Source organism: Phyllostomus hastatus, unplaced genomic scaffold, assembly GCF_019186645.2.
Source record: "Phyllostomus hastatus isolate PE091 unplaced genomic scaffold, TTU_PhHast_1.1 phas_scaffold_501, whole genome shotgun sequence".
NCBI lineage: Eukaryota > Metazoa > Chordata > Mammalia > Chiroptera > Phyllostomidae > Phyllostomus > Phyllostomus hastatus.
The window spans coordinates 43561370-43581258 of NW_025334033.1; the positions used below are offsets into that span (position 1 = coordinate 43561370).

The 19889-nt window shown below is 55.1% G+C and overlaps 1 protein-coding gene across 8 annotated transcripts in view; it reads left to right on the plus strand.

Moving 5' to 3' along the window:
• The window catches only part of PLEKHG3 (pleckstrin homology and RhoGEF domain containing G3), a 48531-nt gene that overhangs the window by 20431 nt on the left and 8211 nt on the right, over positions 1-19889 (plus strand). For all 8 annotated transcript variants that reach the window (XM_045822656.1, XM_045822653.1, XM_045822657.1 and 5 more), the window contains exons 2-12: positions 12938-13324; positions 14443-14540; positions 15730-15799; positions 16138-16184; positions 16293-16443; positions 16535-16666; positions 16901-17083; positions 17290-17382; positions 17644-17730; positions 17983-18016; positions 18377-18481. In XM_045822656.1, coding sequence (XP_045678612.1) covers positions 12977-13324; positions 14443-14540; positions 15730-15799; positions 16138-16184; positions 16293-16443; positions 16535-16666; positions 16901-17083; positions 17290-17382; positions 17644-17730; positions 17983-18016; positions 18377-18481 — 1348 coding nt within the window. In that variant the 5' untranslated portion in view covers positions 12938-12976. The remainder of the gene's footprint in view (positions 1-12937; positions 13325-14442; positions 14541-15729; positions 15800-16137; positions 16185-16292; positions 16444-16534; positions 16667-16900; positions 17084-17289; positions 17383-17643; positions 17731-17982; positions 18017-18376; positions 18482-19889) is intronic.

A 19889-nucleotide genomic window follows, 5' to 3' on the forward strand; every position in this document is an offset into this window, starting at 1 on the left:
GTGGAGGCATATACGAGTGAGTTATGAATTTGGGTGACTCTGTTTTGGCCTCTTAGGTTGCCCCACCGTGTAGCCACTTGTTCTAGAGCCAAGTGTTACTAGCCCAAGGGCATTCCCACGATGGGGCTGCGGGATGGCACCTTTCTGTTCCATCCTAAGGAGTTGGCTTTGGGGAATGAATTTCCCTCTTACCTCACTGTCCAGTCCTGGGTAAGTGAGCAAATAGCTCTTGATCATAGGGTTGCTGTGAGGAGATTACACAGGGAATGTGTTTAGCACAGTGCCTGGTACACCCAAGTAAAATGCTAGTTGACAGTATTCCATTTTGGCATCTTGGGGGCTGTTTGTGCCTCAGTTTCCTAATCTGTAACTCAGGTAATATAATAATATCTGATGCTCACCTGCCCCTCCCCTCTACCCCTGGTTGTTGTTGAGGCCCCAAGTGTTAATGCCCTCTGGCTTTGCAGGCCTGCGGTGGGGGAGGAGCTGCATAAATGGAGTATTATGGCGCTGGTGAATGATCTGGCTTTGTTATGTGTGCTCAGTACTTGACTTCCTGCTGTTAGTGTGTTTAACTGCTGGAGATATTTGCATGTCCTCAGCGGAGTGGTGCTCACCTGCCTGGCTCTGGCCTCAGCCCCCACCCAGTGGGGACCTGCTGAATTGGAGTGGGAAGCTGCATTTCCTCTGTTAGGGGCCTCCCAGGAATCAGGAATGATAGAAATGCAGAAAGTATGACCCACACGCAGAACTGGTTCTGAATAGGACATTTATTGGAGAGATTTTGCAGGAGGCGCAGGCGCTGTGATTCCCAGGCTGTTGGTGGCAGCTCTCTGCTTGCCCCAAGCCTGTTAACTGCTCGGCTGCCGGTGCCCATGTGGAAGAATGCAGCTTCCTGGTCCCACACGGCCCTCTCAGTGCTCAGATGGGAGCCCTTTTGAGAAAAGCAGTAGGTACCCAGCTGGGGTCATGCCAGGGGTGCAAGTGGGACGTGACTGGGACTCTGTCAACTCCAAGCCTTGCCAGACCTCTCCCCCAGCTCCCCGCCCCACCCCCTTGTGTGAAACCTGGCCAGCCACAGGCTTAGGGGCAAAAAGGTAGGTTTCTCCCTTGGGGGTTCAGACACTGAGGTCCTCACAGGTGCAGGTGCAGGAAAGACGGCTGGTCCTTTTTATCCTGCCTGGCTTCTTCTAGTGTGGATTTGTCCGTCTTGGCTGGGTAAGAGCATGGCTGTCCTGTGTCCTTTTTAAGGGGACTGCAAATGATTCTGCTAGGGGACATTCAGAGCTGGGTGGTTAGAGAAGGAGCCCTTCCGGGAGCGACCCAGCACACTGTTCCACATGCACGCACACATGCATGTACACGCACACACCCCCATGCCCCGGGAAAAGCGGGGTTAATCATTTACTTCTTCCGGGACTTTCCCTGTCCCAGAATCTGCAGAGGGTGGTTATTAGATAAAATCAAGTAGTGGCAGGTGGAGCAGGTGAATGGAAGTTCTCCCCGACCCTGTCTTGCCCTTGATGGATGCCACCAGGCAGGGGCAGTTCTCACCATGCCAGTGCCCACCACCTCTGGAGCTCTGGGCCATGGGAGCAGGGGGGTCCGGGGCAGGTGTTGGCTTGGCTACGTCTTTCAGCCTTGAATCAAGGCCTTGCTTTTCCAGGAGCGGCACTCTGCTGCCTGGGCCCAGCCACTCCATGCCATGTGCGCCCCCTCGCCCCGGAACATGGGGTTTGGTGACAGCTGCCCTCCTGCCCACATCCTGGGCTGTGTAGCCTCAGCTGAGGGAGAAGAGAAAGTGCCTCTCCTCCCACTTGGGAACTGGTTGGATGAGTTTTCTGGGCCTCCCTGGTGAGGCCCCTTAGAAGGAAAGGCAGGGATCCGAGGGGCTGGGGGTGGGGCAGGTGCTGCGGGGTGGAGAGGGGCCTTCCTGGGCTCTGTGGGGCAGAGGTCCCCAAGGGGAAGTGTGAGAGACCCTGCTGTCTGAAGGGCTGGCTGCCTCTGAGAATTGACCTTCGGATGTGAGTCTATATGGTCTGCCTTGGAAGTCCTTTTCCTAACTTCTCTGGGTCAGGCACCAGGCCCAAGGTCAGTGTCCAGGACAAAGAAGTGGTGTCCGTTGGAGCACTTCTCTTGGTGTAGTGCCCCACGAATGAGAAAGGCCACGGCTGTTTGATGGATTGAAACCCTTCACAAAAGGGGGCCACTTACATTTACATGCTTTTCTGGTTGCTGCTGCTTGGAATTGGAGGGGAAATTGCCTCTGGGGGAGCTGTCCTGATGGCAGCCTTGCTCCCTAAATCTAACAGTGTGTGCTGACCCCTCCCCCAGTGGTGGGGGGAGCTAACAGCCCCAAGTTTTAATGGGAGATTCCCTTCCTGTAAGTCCTGAGTCTCAGCTTTCTAGAGTAAGTGTTCTCGTCCTGCTTTTAGAAGCATCTGATTCCCAGGCAGCTTCACAGCCTCACATTTATCTGGGGCTTCTTCCTTCATTCGCCCTTCACCGGGGTTGTTAATATGCCTCATTCTTTCTAGCAGATGCTCCCTAGGTCTCTCTCTTTCTCCTCAAAACTGTCTGAATGGTCAGCACCTTCTTGGGCCTCTGGGTTCTTGAACACTCTGGTTATCTGGACACCTGCCACCCCAGCCCCTCATGGCGGTTTGTGTCTTTTTAAGGCACATTCCCACACCTCAGAGAGCCACGGCCCCACCTGTCTTGGTAGTTGTTCCTCCCAGCCTGGCTCAGGTGTGTCCTTTTCCATAAAACCATTGCCAATTCCTTTAGTCTGTCCTCGGCCTGCCTTCCAGCCTGGCCACTCGCTGCCAGCTGCCCAGGTCCTTGGGTGGTCCAGGTCCTCTAGGGACTCGACTTCCCCATGATACTGCCTTTGCATCGAATGCCCTCAGAGATCTCTTCACCTGGCAAAAGCTGAGTCATCATTCGAGACTCAGCTAAAATGTCTCCTTCTTTAAATCTGCCCTGTTCCCCCGGGTAGTACCAGCTACTCTAACGGTTTATGTATTTGCACTTTTGCACCAGCATTCAAGATTACCCACTGCTTTATGAATAATCTATTTACATGGCTGGTTTTCCCTCTAGATTTCAGTTCCTCAATGACAGGGGCAATGTCTTACTTTTTTCAGCATCCCCAGGGCATCATACTCGGAAGTGATGCCCCAGACTGAAGGCAGTCTGGAAACCCCAAACTGCTCGCAACACCACTCTCGACTTCCTTTGGTGATCGATGCACTTGTTCTGTTTCTCTTGATGGGAGATCAGCTCTGGGGAGCGGGTTCCATGCGTGACTTATTTTTGTATCTCCCACAAGGCTGCCACAGTGTCTTTGTGCAAAGTGAGTGCTTAACAATACCTGTCCGGTGAATTCTGAAGCTCTCAACTCAGGTAGGAAGGGCAGTCATGTTAACCCCAAAGAGGGCAGACCTGAGGCGTAAATCACTGCCTTGCTCCTTCTAGCCCATGAGGTAGGAGCAGAGCTGGGACTGCTTTCGAGTGGTGCTGTGGGGGTCCCCGGGCTCATTCACACACAGTCTGCTGCTCCGCTCTATTTGATGTCCCTTGGGACTTAGAAAATGGGTGAACACCAGGGCTTTTCCCCAGTACCTTGTGACTTGGTCTTATCTCCTGGCTCTCTGCACGTCTACCCTGAAGCTGAAGCTGGATTTTTGTCTTTTCTTTAAAACCCACGGACCAGTGTCAAGGATGGTTTGTATTGCTCACTTGGTTGTGATTTTGCTACCTGACATTACTTTAAATTCTTTTTCTGCTCAGGCCTGTAGTTCCCCATGGCCCTGCTCCTCTCCAGCTCCTAGCAGTCTCTCCTGGTGGAACCCTGAGGATTGTGTCTTGGCTACTACAGCAGAGGACTCTGAATTATTTATACTTCATCTTCTGGTTTGGCCTTCTGTTGGGCATGGATGTTAGACTGTTTTTTCTTTCCAGCTGAATTGCTTTATATTTGCCTTTATACGAGCATGGTCCAAACTGATGTTGGGATCATGGATGGTGGATGGATGGGATCACGGATGGTGGATGGTTGGTGGGGAGCACTAGGTTATGCTTTTAACCTGATTTAACAAGTATCTTTATTATTTGAGATGTGGTTCGACATTTTAGGCACAAATCAGAAAATCTTGTCTTGGCTGCTTGTAGAAGAAATAATTTTTCTACCATCATCATCATTGCTGCCATTTATGGTGGTCTAACTGTGTGTCAGTTATGTACAAATAGTTTTACTTGTATCACCTCGATCTTGGAGATTAGTGAGGCTGGTATTACTGCTAGGCTCATTTTATAGCTGAGGAATTTGAAGGTGGGCAGGGTCAAGTGACTCATACCCTGGCCCTGTAGCTCAGTTACTCAGAGTGTCATCCCAATATGCCCAGGTTGTGGGTCAATCCCTAGGCAGGGCACATACAAGAAACAACCAATGATGCATAAGTGGGGCAGCAAATCGATGTGTGTGTCTCTCTCTCTCCCTCTCCCTCTCTTCCTCCCTTTCCACCCTCTCTCTAAAGTCAACAGCTAAAAATTAAGCCCTAGCTGGTGTGGTTCAGTGGATTGAGTGCCGTCCTGTGAACAAAAGGGTCACCGGTTCAATTCCTGGTCAGGGCACATGCCCGGGTTGTGGGCCAGGTCCGTTGGTTGGGTGTATGTGAGAGGCAGCCAACCGAATGATGTTTCTCTTGCACATTGCTGTTTCTCTCCTTTTCTTTCTCCCTCCCTTCCCCTCTCTCTAAAAATAAATAAATAAAATCTTTTTTAAAATTCAAGAAAAAAATTTTAAAGAATCAAGTGAGTCTTGCCCAAGGCCACACACAGCCGGTAAGGTGGAGGAGCTGGGGTTCAAGCCAGGTCTGCTTGACTCCAGATCCTGTGGGTCCGTGCAGTGCACTCAGCCTCTGGGCCGCCTGGGCCCCTGCACACCCACGCTTGTGTGTTCATTCTCTCCTTCTCTGCCGAGAACTCCCGGGACCTAATGGGGCCCCTCTGTTCCCACTTGTTTCCCACCGAGACTCTCCAGTGCCTTTGAACCTGATGAAGTAGCGAATGCTGCAGCTCTTGGAGGTGTGGCTCCTGTTCCCTCTGGACCCCCACCCCAGCCTAGAGGCCTCAGGTCAGGCAGCCCCTGCTGTGGGGGCACGGCTGGGCCCCGGAATATTGCTGATCAGGAGCAGTGGTCCTGTGAGCCTTTGTGACCTAGAGATGAGAGAGGGGGGCCCTCTGGGAGCATCAGCTCTGTCTCCGACTTCTAGCACCGATTCTGGCTACTCCGTCTGCTGGAACATCGTGCCATTTCCCTGCTTAATGACAAGTAGTGCTGGGAGCCACGTGGATGTGTGCTGGCTGTGAGCTATAGCCATTTCTAATCAGCAGTAATTGCTTTCATTCGCCTTTACTACATGTCCATGTGAAACCTCCGGCTGGACTGCTTTTCCGACATATTTGTAGAGGGACCTTATTGCAGTTCCTTCTCCTAACTCTGAAGTAGTCCCTTGGCCACTTTCCTCCCCACTGCCAGTTTTTTGTGGCCAGTCACTTAATGTATAATATATGGCATGGCAGAGCAGCTGGACCTGTGCTCCAGGCCTTCGACTGGGGCCCAGTAGGACGGGACTGGTGGGGTGAGGGAGCGGTCACCACTCGTGGGTGCCTCTGGGCTGACTGGAAACTGGCTGGCAAATGACTGATGTGGAAACCCATTAGTCTAGGAGGAAATGGCTCCGGTCGGTCTCGACTTTGACCACTGTTTATCTTCCATCTAAGGGAGTGGTGAAGTGCTCCAGGCATAGTCCTGCAGCCCTTCCAGCAGGCATATATTGAGCACCTAGTGTGTGCTTCACCTGCTGGGGGTGAAGGAAGAAGATGATGAGAAAGAAGACGCAGCCCACTGGGTTTTACTCTTTAGTCCAGAAGAAAAGCTTACATATATGAACCCCCAAGGACCAGTGTTTTAAATAATACTCAGGGCCATTAGAATTTAAAGAAGTATTTAGTAATGGTGTCCTGTGGCTGTTGTAACAACTCCACAAACCCAGTGGCTGAAGACATTTATTATGTTACAGTTAGGAGGGCAGAAGTTGGCTGGGTCCCCAGGGCTGTGTTTCTTCTGGAGGCTCCAGGGGACGATTTGTTTCCTTATTATCCTTTCCAGCTTCCTGAGGCTGCCTGTGTCCTTTGACTTGTGGTCCCCTCCCTCCATGTGCAAGGCCAGCAGTGTAGCATCTTTATCTGTTTCTCTCTGTCCCTCTGCTTCTGTTATAACATCGGCTGTTGAGTCCTGATGCCTCCCTCTTTTTTTCTTTTAAGATTTATTTATTTATTTTTAGAGAGGGGAGGGAGGGAGAAAGAGAGAGAGAGAGGGAGCGAGAGGGGGAGAGAGAGAGAGAGAGAGAAACATCAATGTGTGGTTGCTGGGGACCATGGCCTGCAACCCAGGTATGTGCCCTGGCTGGGAATCGAACCTGTGATGCTTTGGTTCGCAGCCCGCGCTCAATCCACTGAGCTACGCCAGCCAGGGTCTGATGCCTCCCTCTTATAGGACCCTTGTGGTTACATTGGCACTCCCAGATAACCTAGGGTAACCTCCCCATCTCAAGATCCTTAGTTTGAGCAGCCTCTCTTGCCATATAACGTAACATCCCCCGGTTCCTTAAATCTAGGGATTAGGATGTGATATTTTCTTGGGGGGTGGGTGGGTGGGCATTATTCAGTCTACAATAGGATGTGTGTTGGGAGGGATAGGAAATGGTTGAGGAAGTCTTTCTGAAGGAGGTGGTTTGACCAAATTTGTGTAGGGAAACAGGGCCTGGAACACATTCCAGGTTTGAGGGATGCCATGAGCCGTGAGCCAATACCGGGCTTGTGCGCTGGTGGGACCGTAAGGTGTGGGCCAGCGATCTTCCCATAGAAACAGGATGCCAGGGGCTTTCCTTCCCTCCCAAGGCCCGGCCAAGGGGGTTTTCTGGACTTCAGTCTTCAGGCCCAGGCTCCCCCCAGAATTCACGTGAGAGGGCTCCATCGGCAGTTACAGTCCTGCTTGGGAGACCCAGCCACACTTGGTGGCCCCTTGCAGTTCTTGGGCAGTGGGAAACTCACGAATTCACAAGGGAAAATGAACTTGAGCCAACTGGCCAGGGTTGGGGTGGCCCAGAAACTCTGGTCACACTGTTTGCACGGCCTCTGACAGTTACTATACTCCCATTCACTCCCCAGGGAGCCTTCCCTTGTCTTTGTCTGTTCCTAGGGTGCTTAGGGCCCCTGAGTCTCTGGGGAGGCGGAGGAGGGGCCAGAGTGAGGGAACAGCTTGTGAAAGGGGCAGAGAGCCAGGACCTCTCGGGGATTCTCCTGGGGAAAGCCTGGGGTTGCGGTGAAAGGTGGCCTCCTGCTGGTGTGACCTCACTCAGCTCTGCCCACTCCCTGCTGGCTGGGGGGCCTGTGGGGAGAAGTGCCTGACCCCATGGGGGGCCGGTGCGTGGGAACCGGCAGGCAAGAGTGGGCTTCTCCTGGGCGCAGAGTTGGGGAGCATCATGGGGTGTGGCTGTGCTGAACTGCAGGCCAGAGCGCAGCAAGTGACTCGGGGATCTCAGCTGAGATCTCTGTGGAGGTTCACACTGTTTCTGCCCTGGAAAAGGTGGAAGCGTTGTTTGGAAAAGTTGTGGTTTTTCTCTGTTGCTTCCTTCTGGTACCTTCTCTGACGAGGTTCTGACGGTGGAGTTAGGGGATGGTCCTGGTGAAGGTCAGAGGCTGTTTGCAGAGCCTGTAGAATGTAGTTGGAAGACTCAAGGAGGCAGTCTGCAGTCCCTGAGGAAGGACACGGCCCGTGCCCAGGCACCGGGGGAACTTCCTTTCCCCTACTTGGCCCATGCCCTTTGGAGCAGTTGCCTTTGGGGGACACCCCACCCTGTTCCTTTCCTGTCTGCCTCCAAAGCAGGTGTGGTGTGTCAGGCTTCCCCTTCTTGGGTGTGGGATGAGAGGGTGACATCAGCCTCCTCCGCACCTGGACCCAGCCTCCCTGAACTGCACTGTTTTCTGGGAAGCCTCCAGAGCACTGGCCAGCACGAGGGCTCACCAGCAAGTGCCCCTTCCCTCTCCTGCCTTCTCAGCCCACCGGCGGGGGAGGGTGGGCCAGCAGGGAGTATTGCTGCATCCTGGGGATTCCTCAGGTCCAGAGAAGCAGAGGTCCTTTGGATGGTGAGTGCCTCTGTGAGACCTTCTTTTCTGAAGTCGGTGAGAGGGGGAGCCGTGTCCTTCTGCCTCAGTGGTGAGAGGCCTGAGGATAGAACGTGGAGAGGGGGGCAATTGGGGGCTTTGGGTGGTGTCATTTTCTTCTTGGAGGCAGGGGCGTGGGTCAGACTGGGGGCATGGTGCCTGAGCCACAGTGGGGACAGGTAGGGTGCAGTCTTGTGCTGTCAGCTGTGCTGGGCATCCAGGGGCCGCCTGCAGCCTGCCTGCCTCCTGCCTGGGGCTCCTCAGGGGGGGTCCTCGTGACGGGGGGGGGGGGTAGACACCTAACAGGGGTGGCTTATGTTTCATTTAGAGAAAGTTTAACAAAACAAAACAAAACACCAGATCTCCCTTCCTCTTCTGCTCCCAGGCTCTTAAAGGTGTGTGTCTGAGCATCTTCTTGGGCCCTTCAAAAGGAAAGGTCCTAGGTGACCTTGTCAGAGGGGGCTTCACAGGCCTGGTCTTTGATATGGTTTTCTGGAAGACTGATTTATTGTTATTGTTGATTGATGATTGACTGGATTGGTTCATGTTGAGAGATGGAAGAGGTCACAGCGGGGAAACAGGTACGGGAACTGGAGACCTGGTGTTGCAGGATGGGGTGGCCGTGGCCTCTGGCTGGAGGGTTTGGCTGCCCTCTGCCTGTTGCCTCCTTCTGTAGGCCTCCGCTTCTCCAGCTGACGCTGTCTTCCAGGGTGAGTTCTAGGACCAGAGTTCTCATCTTGGCTTTGGGGTGAGTCTTACTCCGTGAGCTGATGCTCAGTGGAGAGGAAGGAAGGGTTGGCTCTGCCCAGGGGCTTGTGGGTAGCTGATACTTGACCTGTCTCTGTGAGGGTCTGACTCACACACACAGTCATGGCTGGGAACGGGGCTTCTGGGGCCAGAATGCACTCAGATGCAGTGTGATGGCTCTTCTAGTCGCTGTCAAGTGGTGCCTGCTCGCAGTCCCCCCGGACTGCACCTCCTTTGCTCTCACTGCCCCGTTTCACTTCTCATCCCTCCCTATGGGGTCTCTACATTCATTTCCCATCCTCCTACCCAGGAGAGAGAGCCTTGTGATTCCAGGTCACCTGGTCACTGCCCAGCTTTTCTCATCATCCAGGGAATTTACAGTCTGACCTCTTGACCACATGTTCTTTCCCTTCTCCATGAGCTGCAATCTTTGACCTGGAATCTGTATTTTACTGTGTTGTTCTAACAGGAGGATAGATGGTCACAGTGTAGCAGGTCTAGATATAATGGTAAGGAATCTTTTAAAAATTTATTTTATTTTATTTATTTACTTTTATAGGGAGGGATAAATAGAGGGAGAGAAACATCAGTGTGTGGTTGCCTCATGTGCACCCCTCACTGGGGACTCGGCTGGCAACCCAGGCATGTGCCCTGCCTGGGAATTAAACCAGCGACCCCTTGGTTCCAAGGCCCGCGCTCAGCCCACTGAGCCACACCAGCCAGGGCTGATGGTAAGGAATCTTAACACTCAGCCCTTTGCCTCCACGGGCCTTTGAGGGGGGGTGAATGAACATCACGTTAAAAACTCTGCCCTGACTGCTGTGGCTTGGTTGGGTGTCGTTGGAGTCATTCCTCGGGTCAAAAGGTCACCAGTTTGATTCGGTTCCCAGTCAGGACACATACCTGGGTTGTGGGTTCGGTCCCGGGCCGGGGTGCGTACAGAAGGCAGCCGATCAGTGTTCCTCTCTCACATCGATGTTTCTCTCCCTCTCTTTTTCCCTCCCTTCCCCCTCTCTAAAAATAAATAAAATCTTAAAAAACAAAACAATCCCTGCTCTTTCGAGTCTTAATATAATATGTCCCCCATGGCTTATGCTGAGGCAAAGCTATGGCATTCAGAGCTGCGACTAACCCTTTGCCTGTGGTCCTGGCTGGTGTGAAATCCATGAGGGAGGCAGGAGAGCATGAACACAGGAGCCTGAGTTCAAGTCCAGGCTCTCTTTTGGCCTCAGTTTCTGCATCTGTAAAATGGGGATAATTATAGTATTGACCTCATAGAGTTTTTAGGAGAGATAAGTGTCTATAGCACTTAGAACATTTTAGTGGTTATGCTTGGTGTTAGTCCCAAGAGGAGCCGGGCTTGCGGGCTTGCATAGCTACATTTAATCAGAGAGTTTCTCTAAGTAGGAAAGATATTTTAGTTTCTGAGCTTGAATGTGCTTATGTTGCCATGTGGTCCCAAAAGAGTGACCCCCAGAAGGTATCCTTTAGAGGTGAGTCTCCCTGAGAGAGTGTGTGTTGGGGTGATGGGCGCTGTGGCCTGGCCAGCTGTGAAATCCATTTGGGACTTGGGCCTTTTCCATTTAGCATCCCTCTAGGGGCTGACTGACCCCAGGCCTGTTCTGGGAACCGTCTTAGGCCCCATAAGTCCTTGTTCCGTGGTTCCAGCTGGGACTGCCTGACAGGGAAGGGCGGGGCAGGGAGGAGCTGGGGTGGGGGTGGGGGCTGTGTGTGCAACATGCCATGTGTTTTGAAGGACAACGGGGTCCCACAGGGCTGGGGCAGAGTATGGGTCTTTGTCTTTCTTTGTGCTAAAATGACGTGGTATTACCCTGCCGGCTGGTTGTGTAGAAAGGCCTTGCTGGTTAATTTTGAAGGCTCTTTTGAAGGGGGAGGGAAAAGCAGCAGTGCTGCATTTCCCCAGGGGCTGTCCTCTGAGACGCTCAGTTCCACCCAGATGATCCTATTGATTAATTCTCCTTCGGTTGTGCCTGAAAGGAGGGAGACTGCCTGACTGGTCCCAGGGCTGCCACTGCGTGCTCATCTGCAAAGCGGGAGGCTCAGCAGAGCACCTTGGGTGCTGCCCCTCTTCCCCAGCTGAGACACACATGACAAAGCCCTGTGCTTGAGAGGTCCTTGCTGGACGTGCAGGGACGGTGAATGGGTCTCGATGCCCCTGACTTTTAGCTTGTAGAAGCGTCAGTGTTCACCACCATTGTTCATGGGCCAGATCACCCTTAAAACCCCAGCCCTTAGGTCACTCATGGTCTAGGATAGGGGGTCGAAAACTCCTCACAGTCTTATGCAGGGAGTGCTAGAGTAGGTGTAACCCTGGGGTGCTGAAAGATTATACAGAAGGTGCCCCAGGTTTGGTTCCTGGGGAGGGTTCTAGAGGGGTATGGCTTCTAATCTGAACCTGAGTGTTGGGTATAAGTGAGGCCAGTTGGGGGAGGGGCTGTGTGGTATGGATGGATGGGAGGAAATAATGTTCAGGCATAGAGAACATTTGCAAAACCCAGAGCTCGGGGGTATGGGCACAGCTGGGGGCTCTGGTTCCAGGTTGGGACAGAGGCACAGAAAACCGGTGGTGGCGGGGAGGGTGGCAAATTCATAGTGACTGGAGTGACAGTACCTTCTAGGTCCTTCTCATAGCTGTGGTCTGTGATTTGGACATTTCTGAGCCCGAGAACTAGGGGCTAAAGGCTTCAGGTCAGTGGAGGTGTGAAGGATGCTCTGGAACTTTTTTCCTGTGGAAACAGCATCAAATACACATTCTGGAAAGTGGTCTCGGTGAGCTCTGGTCCTCTGGGATGGAGGCAAAGTGTCTCTGTTTTCCTCAAAGGCCACAGGCCCTCCCCTGACCGCTGCTTCAGGCGGGCCTACCTGTGAGCTGCACCATGTGTTCAGGGGACAAAAGTCCACCTGAGGCTGTGTTTGCCTCACCTGGGAGCAGCTTCCTGCTTGCTGCGCTGCCCTGACTGAGCGGTGCTGAGCGGAGCCTAGGGAGACTCACCAGTGGCTCAGCCCTGGGGAATTTCCTGTGCCCTGGGAGCCAGGGTGAGTCAGGGACTTGTATCAGGTGCTGGGGGCGGGGCAGGGACGGGGGTAATGTGGGCCCAGCCTTTGTGCCATCTCCTCTGCCTTCTCTGTCAGCACCCTGAAATTTTCAGGTTCAGGTTGCAGCCACTGTCGCCGTAGAGATTTTGCAGTCTCGGGGACACTGTTGCCCTCTGGCTATATGTTGTCTTAGCTTCTAAGAGCCAGATCTTTGCCTGCCCTTGTCTGGGACCCCGTCACAGGCTCTGACAGGTGGGCACTCGGGAAGAACTTTTCGACAACTACGATTAGCATCACCATTTGCATTGTGTATGGAGCCCTTGCCCTGTGCCAGGCACCAGGGTCAGAGCCGGGAGGACACAGCGCTGGGGCAGATGTGGGGAGCTGAGGCTCCGAGAGGCTAGGTGCTGGGGATTCCTTCGGAAGGCACTGCCCCCAGGGCTCTGGCAGGGATGTCTGCTTCGCCTTTCAGGGGCCTCGGTGGCTGAGCCCTTCCTGTCCCCAGATGGGGCCCACCTTGCTGCCACCCTGGAACGATGGCGGCCGAGCTGTTGGGGTCAGGAGGGACTGTTAGGGGCGTCCTTGGAGATGCTCACAGGGTCTGAGGGAAGGGACTTCGTGGCAGTTCAGAGTTGTGGTTTTGAAAATTGTAGTAACATGGTTTTAAAAATAAGATAAAATGTGCACTTTAACCACTTTTAAGTGGCATTGAATCCTTTCACATTGTTGTGTTTCCATCACCAGAAATCCATCCGCAGAACTTTCCCTTATCTCCCGACCCTGAAACTCTGTGTCCATTAAACAACCACCTCCTCCATCCCCAACCCAGCCCTGGCAGCCACCTGTTTACTCTGTGTTTCTGTGAGGACTCAGAGCTTGACTCCTTGTCCGTCCTGCGCAGAATCTCCCCGGAGCTCCTGCGCCGGGCAGCGATGCCAGGATGCCCGTCTCTGCCTCCCTCCGCCCGGACGGCAGCCAGGAGCGGCCAGCGAGCCTGACCTCCACCACGTCTTCGTCGGGCTCCTCCCGGGACAGCCGAGGCACCATGGAGGAGCCCAGCGGCCCCGAGGCCTCAGCCAAGAACGGTGCAGGCTCCCCTCGTGGCCGGCACCCGCGCAACAACACCAACAACTCCAGCAGCTGGATGAACAAGAAGGGATCCCTGTCCCCATTCAGCGGCCGGGCAGCAGCGGCGCCTGCGCACAAGCTCAGCTACCTGGGCCGCGTGGTGCGGGAAATTGTGGAAACTGAACGCATGTACGTGCAGGACCTGCGCAGCATAGTGGAGGTAAGGCCCTTCTTGCTGCAGAGCTGCGGTGCGGAAGGGGAGCGCCTGCCACCTCCTCTCGGGCTGGCCTTGGCCTTGGTGGCCTGGTTCTCCCGCATAAACCTATCACCACCAGCCCGGAAGGACAGTTCTCCCTGGCACAGTTATCTCGGAAGGTCTGCTTCCTGTGACTAGCAGGGCAGCCTCCCGTCTCCCGCCCTGGGGAAGCTGCTGACTGCTCACACTGCCTTGTGACCCTGGCTCAGACAAGTTGCTCCTCCCGCAGAACTTCTGCAGGTCCTCAGGGAGTAGGCACCCTTGACAAGGTTAGAAGGGACTCCTGTGCTCAGTAGAGACTGAATGAGCTGAAGAAGCAGGCTTTAGACCCCGCCTGCCTGCTCTCAGATCCCTGCTCTCTGGTTTGGTAGCTGTTGGGTCTCAGGCACGGGGTTCCCCCTGCCCCCGGCAACACACACATAGCCTCAGGTTCCTCCTTTCAGAAATGAAGAGGCATCTACCTGGCAGGGCTGTGGAGGTGAAGCATTTCACACTGTTCAGGGCACACGGGGGAAGATGGCTGTGTGGCTGCCCCCAAGGAAGCCACCTACTGTGGAGAGGGTTGTATTGGTTTCCTGGGGCTGCTGTGACAAATTGCCACAAACTGTGGCTTAAGATGCAGGCATTTATTCTGTCCCAGTTTAGGAGGCCAGAAGTTTCAAAACCAGATGTTGGCAGGGCTGGCTGCTTCTGCAGGCCCTGAGGGAGAGTGCGTTCCAGGCCGCTCCCCCGGCTTCGGGTGGTCGCTGGCCATCCTTCCCGTTCTTTGGCCTGTAGGTGGCATCACCCCAGTCTCCGCCTGTCTTCACGTTGCCTTCCTCTGTCTCTCTGTGCCCTCTCTTCTAGGGACACTAGCCATTGGATTCAGGGCCCACCCTAAATCCAGTATGATATTGTCTTGAGATCTTAACTAGTTACATCTGCAGAGGTCACATTCTGAGGTTCCAGGTGGATATTAATTTTGGGGCAGGACTGCCCAACCCAGCCCAGTAGGTGATGTTTGAGAAATAGCTGTCCCATGAGGCGTGGCCGGGCAGCATTGTGCCGGGAGGGGCCGGCCCCTGATGCCTCTCTCCATGCAGGACTACCTGCTGAAGATCATTGACACACCTGGGCTGCTGAAGCCAGAGCAAGTCAGTGCCCTCTTTGGGAACATAGAAAGCATCTACGCACTGAACAGGTAGGGAGTGGGCCTGACATACACTGTGTTACACCTTCGGGGCCCATCTGGGGCCTGGGGGCCAATCTTGGATGTCCCCGATGTGGTGGGCTGTGCTGTATGGGCCCAGGGCCTGCTGTCCGAGGGTGGGGAAGGGTGGCCCAACCCTGTACAGGGTTCAGTTAGCTCCCCACAGGAGAGAGGACCTAGGGTCGAGGTGCTGCCTATCAGGCAGGGAGATCATCTGAGGCTGTGAGCTTGTTGGGTTTAGCCTGAGCCAGCGCCCCTCAGGGGCCTGCTGGACCGTTGCACACGATACTTTAACCCCTCTCCCTTCGTGACCCCTCCGTCCTTCTCATCTTTGCCTTCTACTTGCACATCTCTTCATTTCTTCTCCATCTTCCTCCTGACCTCACGGGAAGGCAGGGCTCCCTGGAAGTGATCTGACCCATTAGGAAAATGCACAGGTCAGATGAGACGTGATGGGTGGGGCTGAACAAAGCCTGGCGAGGGGCTGCTTCAGGGCAGAGGGGCCCTTTGAGGATCCACCGTGTGCTGCCTGGACCCACAGATGCCCCAGAGGAAGGGCGGTGGTCGGGAGGAGCAGAGCGTGAGGGGACAGTGTGGATAGCTTAGGAGGAACCTTACCCCAGGCCCTTTAAGATGAGCAAGGGACCTCCTGCTGTGCATGCTAGAGCAGTCTGGAAGGAGTCCTGGGCCAGATTATGAGGGGTTGGGAAGGGGGGAGCACCCTTTCTAGGGTTTTCTGTAGTGCCCCATCTAAGAAAAAGGGGTTCTGGAGTCACCCTGTCTTTCTCCTTTTACTGCTTCCTTTTGAACTGGGGACCTTGGTTCTTTTTCGAGCCCCCTTTCTCTTTTCTTTCTCCTTTAATCTCTGCTCTTATGTATTTGACTCCTTCTGCCTGCAGAGGAGCCGTGTCCTCTCCTGAGGTGGGTACTGGTGTCCCTTCTTCCTCTTGCTGAGCATGTGGGTCTCCCTTGCTCCCCATCTTTGCAGTGTTGCTGGATGCTTTCTGTGGTTGCTGCCCTGGGCAGGGCTCACTTTGAGGGTGGAAGCCCTGACTCTTTGGCATGACACCAGGGCTGGCTGTGTGTCTGGGCACCAGGAGGCTGGGGAGGGGCATGGTGGGTCGGTAGCCGTGGAGGCTGCAAGTGGTCTGGGGTCTGATGGCAGTTCTTCCTCACCCAGTCAGCTACTCAGAGACCTGGACAACTGCAATGGTGACCCTGTGGCTGTGGCCAGCTGCTTTGTGGAAAGGGTGAGAAGGAATGGGTCCTTGCCTCTTGTCCTGTTCTGCTGGAGGCTCAGTGGGACAGAAACTCCCACCTTCACGGGACACCTGACCCTTGGAGGGAGCCCCCTCTCCAGGGGCAGTGCCAGATGTCCGGTCTGGATTGGGGAGGGCGTTCTGGGGTGGAGCCAGGGGTTGCTGGGTGGGTGGCATGTCCCAGACAGATGAGTACAAAGGTGGATCTACAGACGCTCAGAGAAAGGGGTGCAGAGTTGCTCTGGGGACTTGAGGTATGTTTTTGGTACACCTGGGTTTACAGTCCAATGGGAGTCTCTCTGACATCACTATTTTTGGTTTCTCTTTAGAGCCAAGAGTTTGATATCTACACCCAGTATTGCAACAACTACCCCAAGTGAGTCATTGGGGTAGAGAGGGGAGGCTGATTCCTTTGGTGAGTCTGGAGCACCCCGCTTGCCCATCCAGGCCTCTCGAGGTGGTGACCATCCTTTCCCCACTCCAGCTCGGTGGCCGCCCTGATGGAGTGCATGCGGGACAAGCAGCAGGCCAAGTTCTTCCAGGACCAGCAGGAGCTGCTGCAGCACTCGCTGCCCTTGGGCTCCTACCTGCTGAAGCCAGTCCAGCGCATCCTCAAGTACCACCTGCTGCTCCAGGTAACCCAAGGGTCCCCTGAGTACCTGGGCGGCTGTGCAAGGGCAGGACCCTCGAGTCTGTGGGCTGCCTAAGTCCCTGTCTCCCACTCAGGAAATTGCCAAACATTTTGATGAAGAAGAGGAAGGCTTCGAGGTGGTGGAGGACGCCATTGACACCATGACCTGCGTGGCCTGGTACATCAACGACATGAAGAGGAGGCATGAGCACGCAGTCCGGCTCCAGGTGCTCTGGGCTGGTGGCCGCAGGGACACGCAAGGGTGGTCGGGTGGGCGTGGGCCTGGAGAGGGAGCGTGGTTGCCCTGCAGGGCTGAGCAGAGGGGCGGCATCCATGTGGGGCAGGCTTCCCCGGGGAGACCCAGCAGTGGCTGGATTTTCGGGAGCCTCCAGGAGCCCTCTGGGGTCCCCAGCAAGGTTATGAGAAGCCTGACCCTTGGGGTCGGGGCCTCTGTGCCGTAGGAGATTCAGTCGCTGCTCATCAACTGGAAGGGGCCGGACCTGACCATCTACGGGGAGCTCGTCCTGGAGGGCACATTCCGCCTGCACCGCGTGCGGAGCGAGAAGACCTTCTTCCTCTTCGACAAAGCGCTGCTCATCACCAAGAAGCGGGGCGATCACTTTGTCTACAAGGGGCACATCCCGGTAACCAGACTGCCGCCACCTCCTCTGCCCCCTCCCCTCCCCTCTTCGTCCTTGTCCTCACCATCCCCAAGTCAGTGCGGATGCAGCTCCATCCTTCTTCCATCATTCCCCCTGCCTCCGCAGGCGATTTTGAGGGGCTGGGCTCCAGGTCTGTTCCCCCTCCCCGCTCCTTGTGTTTGACCGCCCTCTCCCTCCCTCCCCACCAGTGCTCCTCCCTGATGCTGATTGAAAGCACCAGAGACTCCCTGTGCTTCACCGTCACTCACTACAAGCACAGCAAGCAGCAGTACAGCATCCAGGTGAGGGGCGGGCCGGCGGCTCGGGCTGGGGACAGACCTGCCTCCGCTCACTGGGCTGCGCCGAGCCTCAGGGTCTCCCTCTGGAAGGTTGGGCTCATTGTGGGCACCCCTCAGGCTTGTGCTGACTAGCTGCCGTAGCCTCGCAGAGGCCCAAGTAGAGGCTCTCTGTCCACCTCTGCCCTGCTCGGCAGAAGCACGGCCCACGTCGTGTGCCTTCAGGCCTGGGATGACCCCGGCTCCCTCTCCCTTGGGTCCTCCCAGGCCAAAACAGTGGAGGAGAAACGGAACTGGACTCACCACATCAAGAGGCTTATCCTGGAGAACCACCACACCACCATCCCCCAGAAGGTGCATTCCTGGGGCACCCCCACCCCCAGGTCCTAATGGGGTACAGGGAGAGGGTGTCCTTCAGAGCCAGCTGGAGGGTCCACCGGGGCCTCACCCTCTGGACATTGGCTCCATAGCAGGGGTCAGTTCAGTGGGGGCCCTGGGCCTCGGCAGAGCACCGCAGAGTGTCCTCACCCAGCCCGAGGGAGTCCGTGCGCTGGGGGAGGCACGGCACGTGGCAACGTCGTAATGGGTGGGTTTCTCCCCTTCCAGGCCAAGGAAGCCATCTTGGAAATGGATTCCTATTGTAAGTATCTGTAGCCTCCCTGCCTGCTCTGTCCCTGTTTGTGCACCTTTCTCCACCACGCTGCGTCCTGGGGAAGCTTTGCCTGGTGCTAAGATTCCAGGGAGCAGGGGGGCCTGGGTGACGACTCCTGTCGAGGCCTGGGGATCTACTGTGAGCCTAGGGGCACAGCACTGCTGACGGGAGGACTCTCCATGCCTGATGCTCCCAAATGCAGTTGGATGGAGGATGGAAGAGGAGGGAGCTTTGGAGGCTTCTGGCCCTGGGCGTTGGGGAGGGCAGCAGGGGTGTGGGTGGGTGCGGCCAGAGTCTAGGCCACAGCCGACAGGGTCCCAAAGGCCTGATTGTCTCTCTTGGGTGCAGATCCCAATCGGTACCGCTACAGCCCAGAGCGCCTGAAGAAGGCCTGGTCCTCCCAGGACGAGGTGTCCACCCACGAGGGGCGCCGCCAGGGCCGCCGGCAGTCTGGTAAGGGCTCTGTGGGCAGGGAGGCGTCTTCACGGGACAGCATTTGGGGCTGGCGCGCACCTCCAGGCATCCTGGGAGAGGGCGAGGCGGGCGTGTGTGGAGCGTCCTCTCCCTGTGCCGCCACCTTCTACCTGGCACATTTGGGCCTTTCTTGCCCATCAGGGTTGGGCAGCCCACCTTTTCCAAGGCCCCAGGAACACTCGTGCACTCGGGCCTTGGCACCCTGCTCAGCTCCCCGCGACTGAGACCTCTCTCCCTCGGCACTCAGAACACTGGCGGTCAGCCAGGAGTGACTCTCAGGCGTGTGCTGTGGAGCCGAGCAGAGGCAGGACACGGGGAAAACAAGTTACACTCCAAGTGGCATCAAACCCAGACGGGAAATATTGACTTTGGGTCTCAGGAAAAGTTCCACTTTCCTGTCCTGGGTTTTCCACGACTGGACTTGCTGCAGTGTACTCGGAGTAAATGCAGTTAGTTGTCTGTTGGAAAAGAGAAGACATTGCTTTTATCCTTAGCTCTTCTGGTGATGAGTGTTTTCTTTCTTCTTTTCCTGAGCATCCTTTTTTTTTTCTTAATTTTAAATTGTATTTTTTTACATTACCATTTATCCCCCTGAGTGTGCTTCCTACATCTGTTTTTACTCTGCCCTTCAGTCTGAGGCCCAGGGAAGAACTTGGCCTCAGCCAGGTACCTGCCAAATTTGTCCACGTGGTGGGAGTTAGGGTGCAGAGTGTCTTGGAGGTCCCCGGAGAGAAAGACTCGGGCATGACTGGGAGCAGTGTCCTGGCTTGGAGCTCCACGGTGCTTTGGGCTTTGACTGGCTGTGACCCACAGGCCCCTTGGACAGCTGTGGGGATCGATGCGCGCACTTTGGTCTTCTAAAAGGTGGGGCTGAGCAGTCTCTGGAAAGCTGTGGTTTTACTTTGGTATTGCTCCCAGTAGACCTAGAACCCGAGGCCAATTGTCACAGTTGCAAAATTTTATGGGGCCACATGTTAAAAGCCCCAAATTGGTGGTGTTAACTTCCTTCTGTAATCCTCTTGCTGTCCCTCTAGAATCCTCTCGTAACCTGCCATAGCTTTAAATCAGAAGCTGCTGGCACATGGATGTGCTCAGCAAGTGTGGGCGGTGGTGGAGGTGGTCTCGTAATACTGCCTGTCATATGTCAGCATCCAAACTAGAGCCACTGAGGCCCCTGGGAAATGAGCCATTTTAGAGCTTAAGTCTCCACATGGCTGAGATTTTAGCCTGGAAACTCTAAAAGAGTTCCGTTCACTTGTGTCTTGTTTTCGTGTTTTAGTTTTAACCGTTACGAGAGAGACATCTTTCTAACACATGCTTCATACTCCGGGGCCTTTAAGACAGGATGCTGACCGGAGGCGCGGTGGCATCTCTGTGGTGTGTGAAC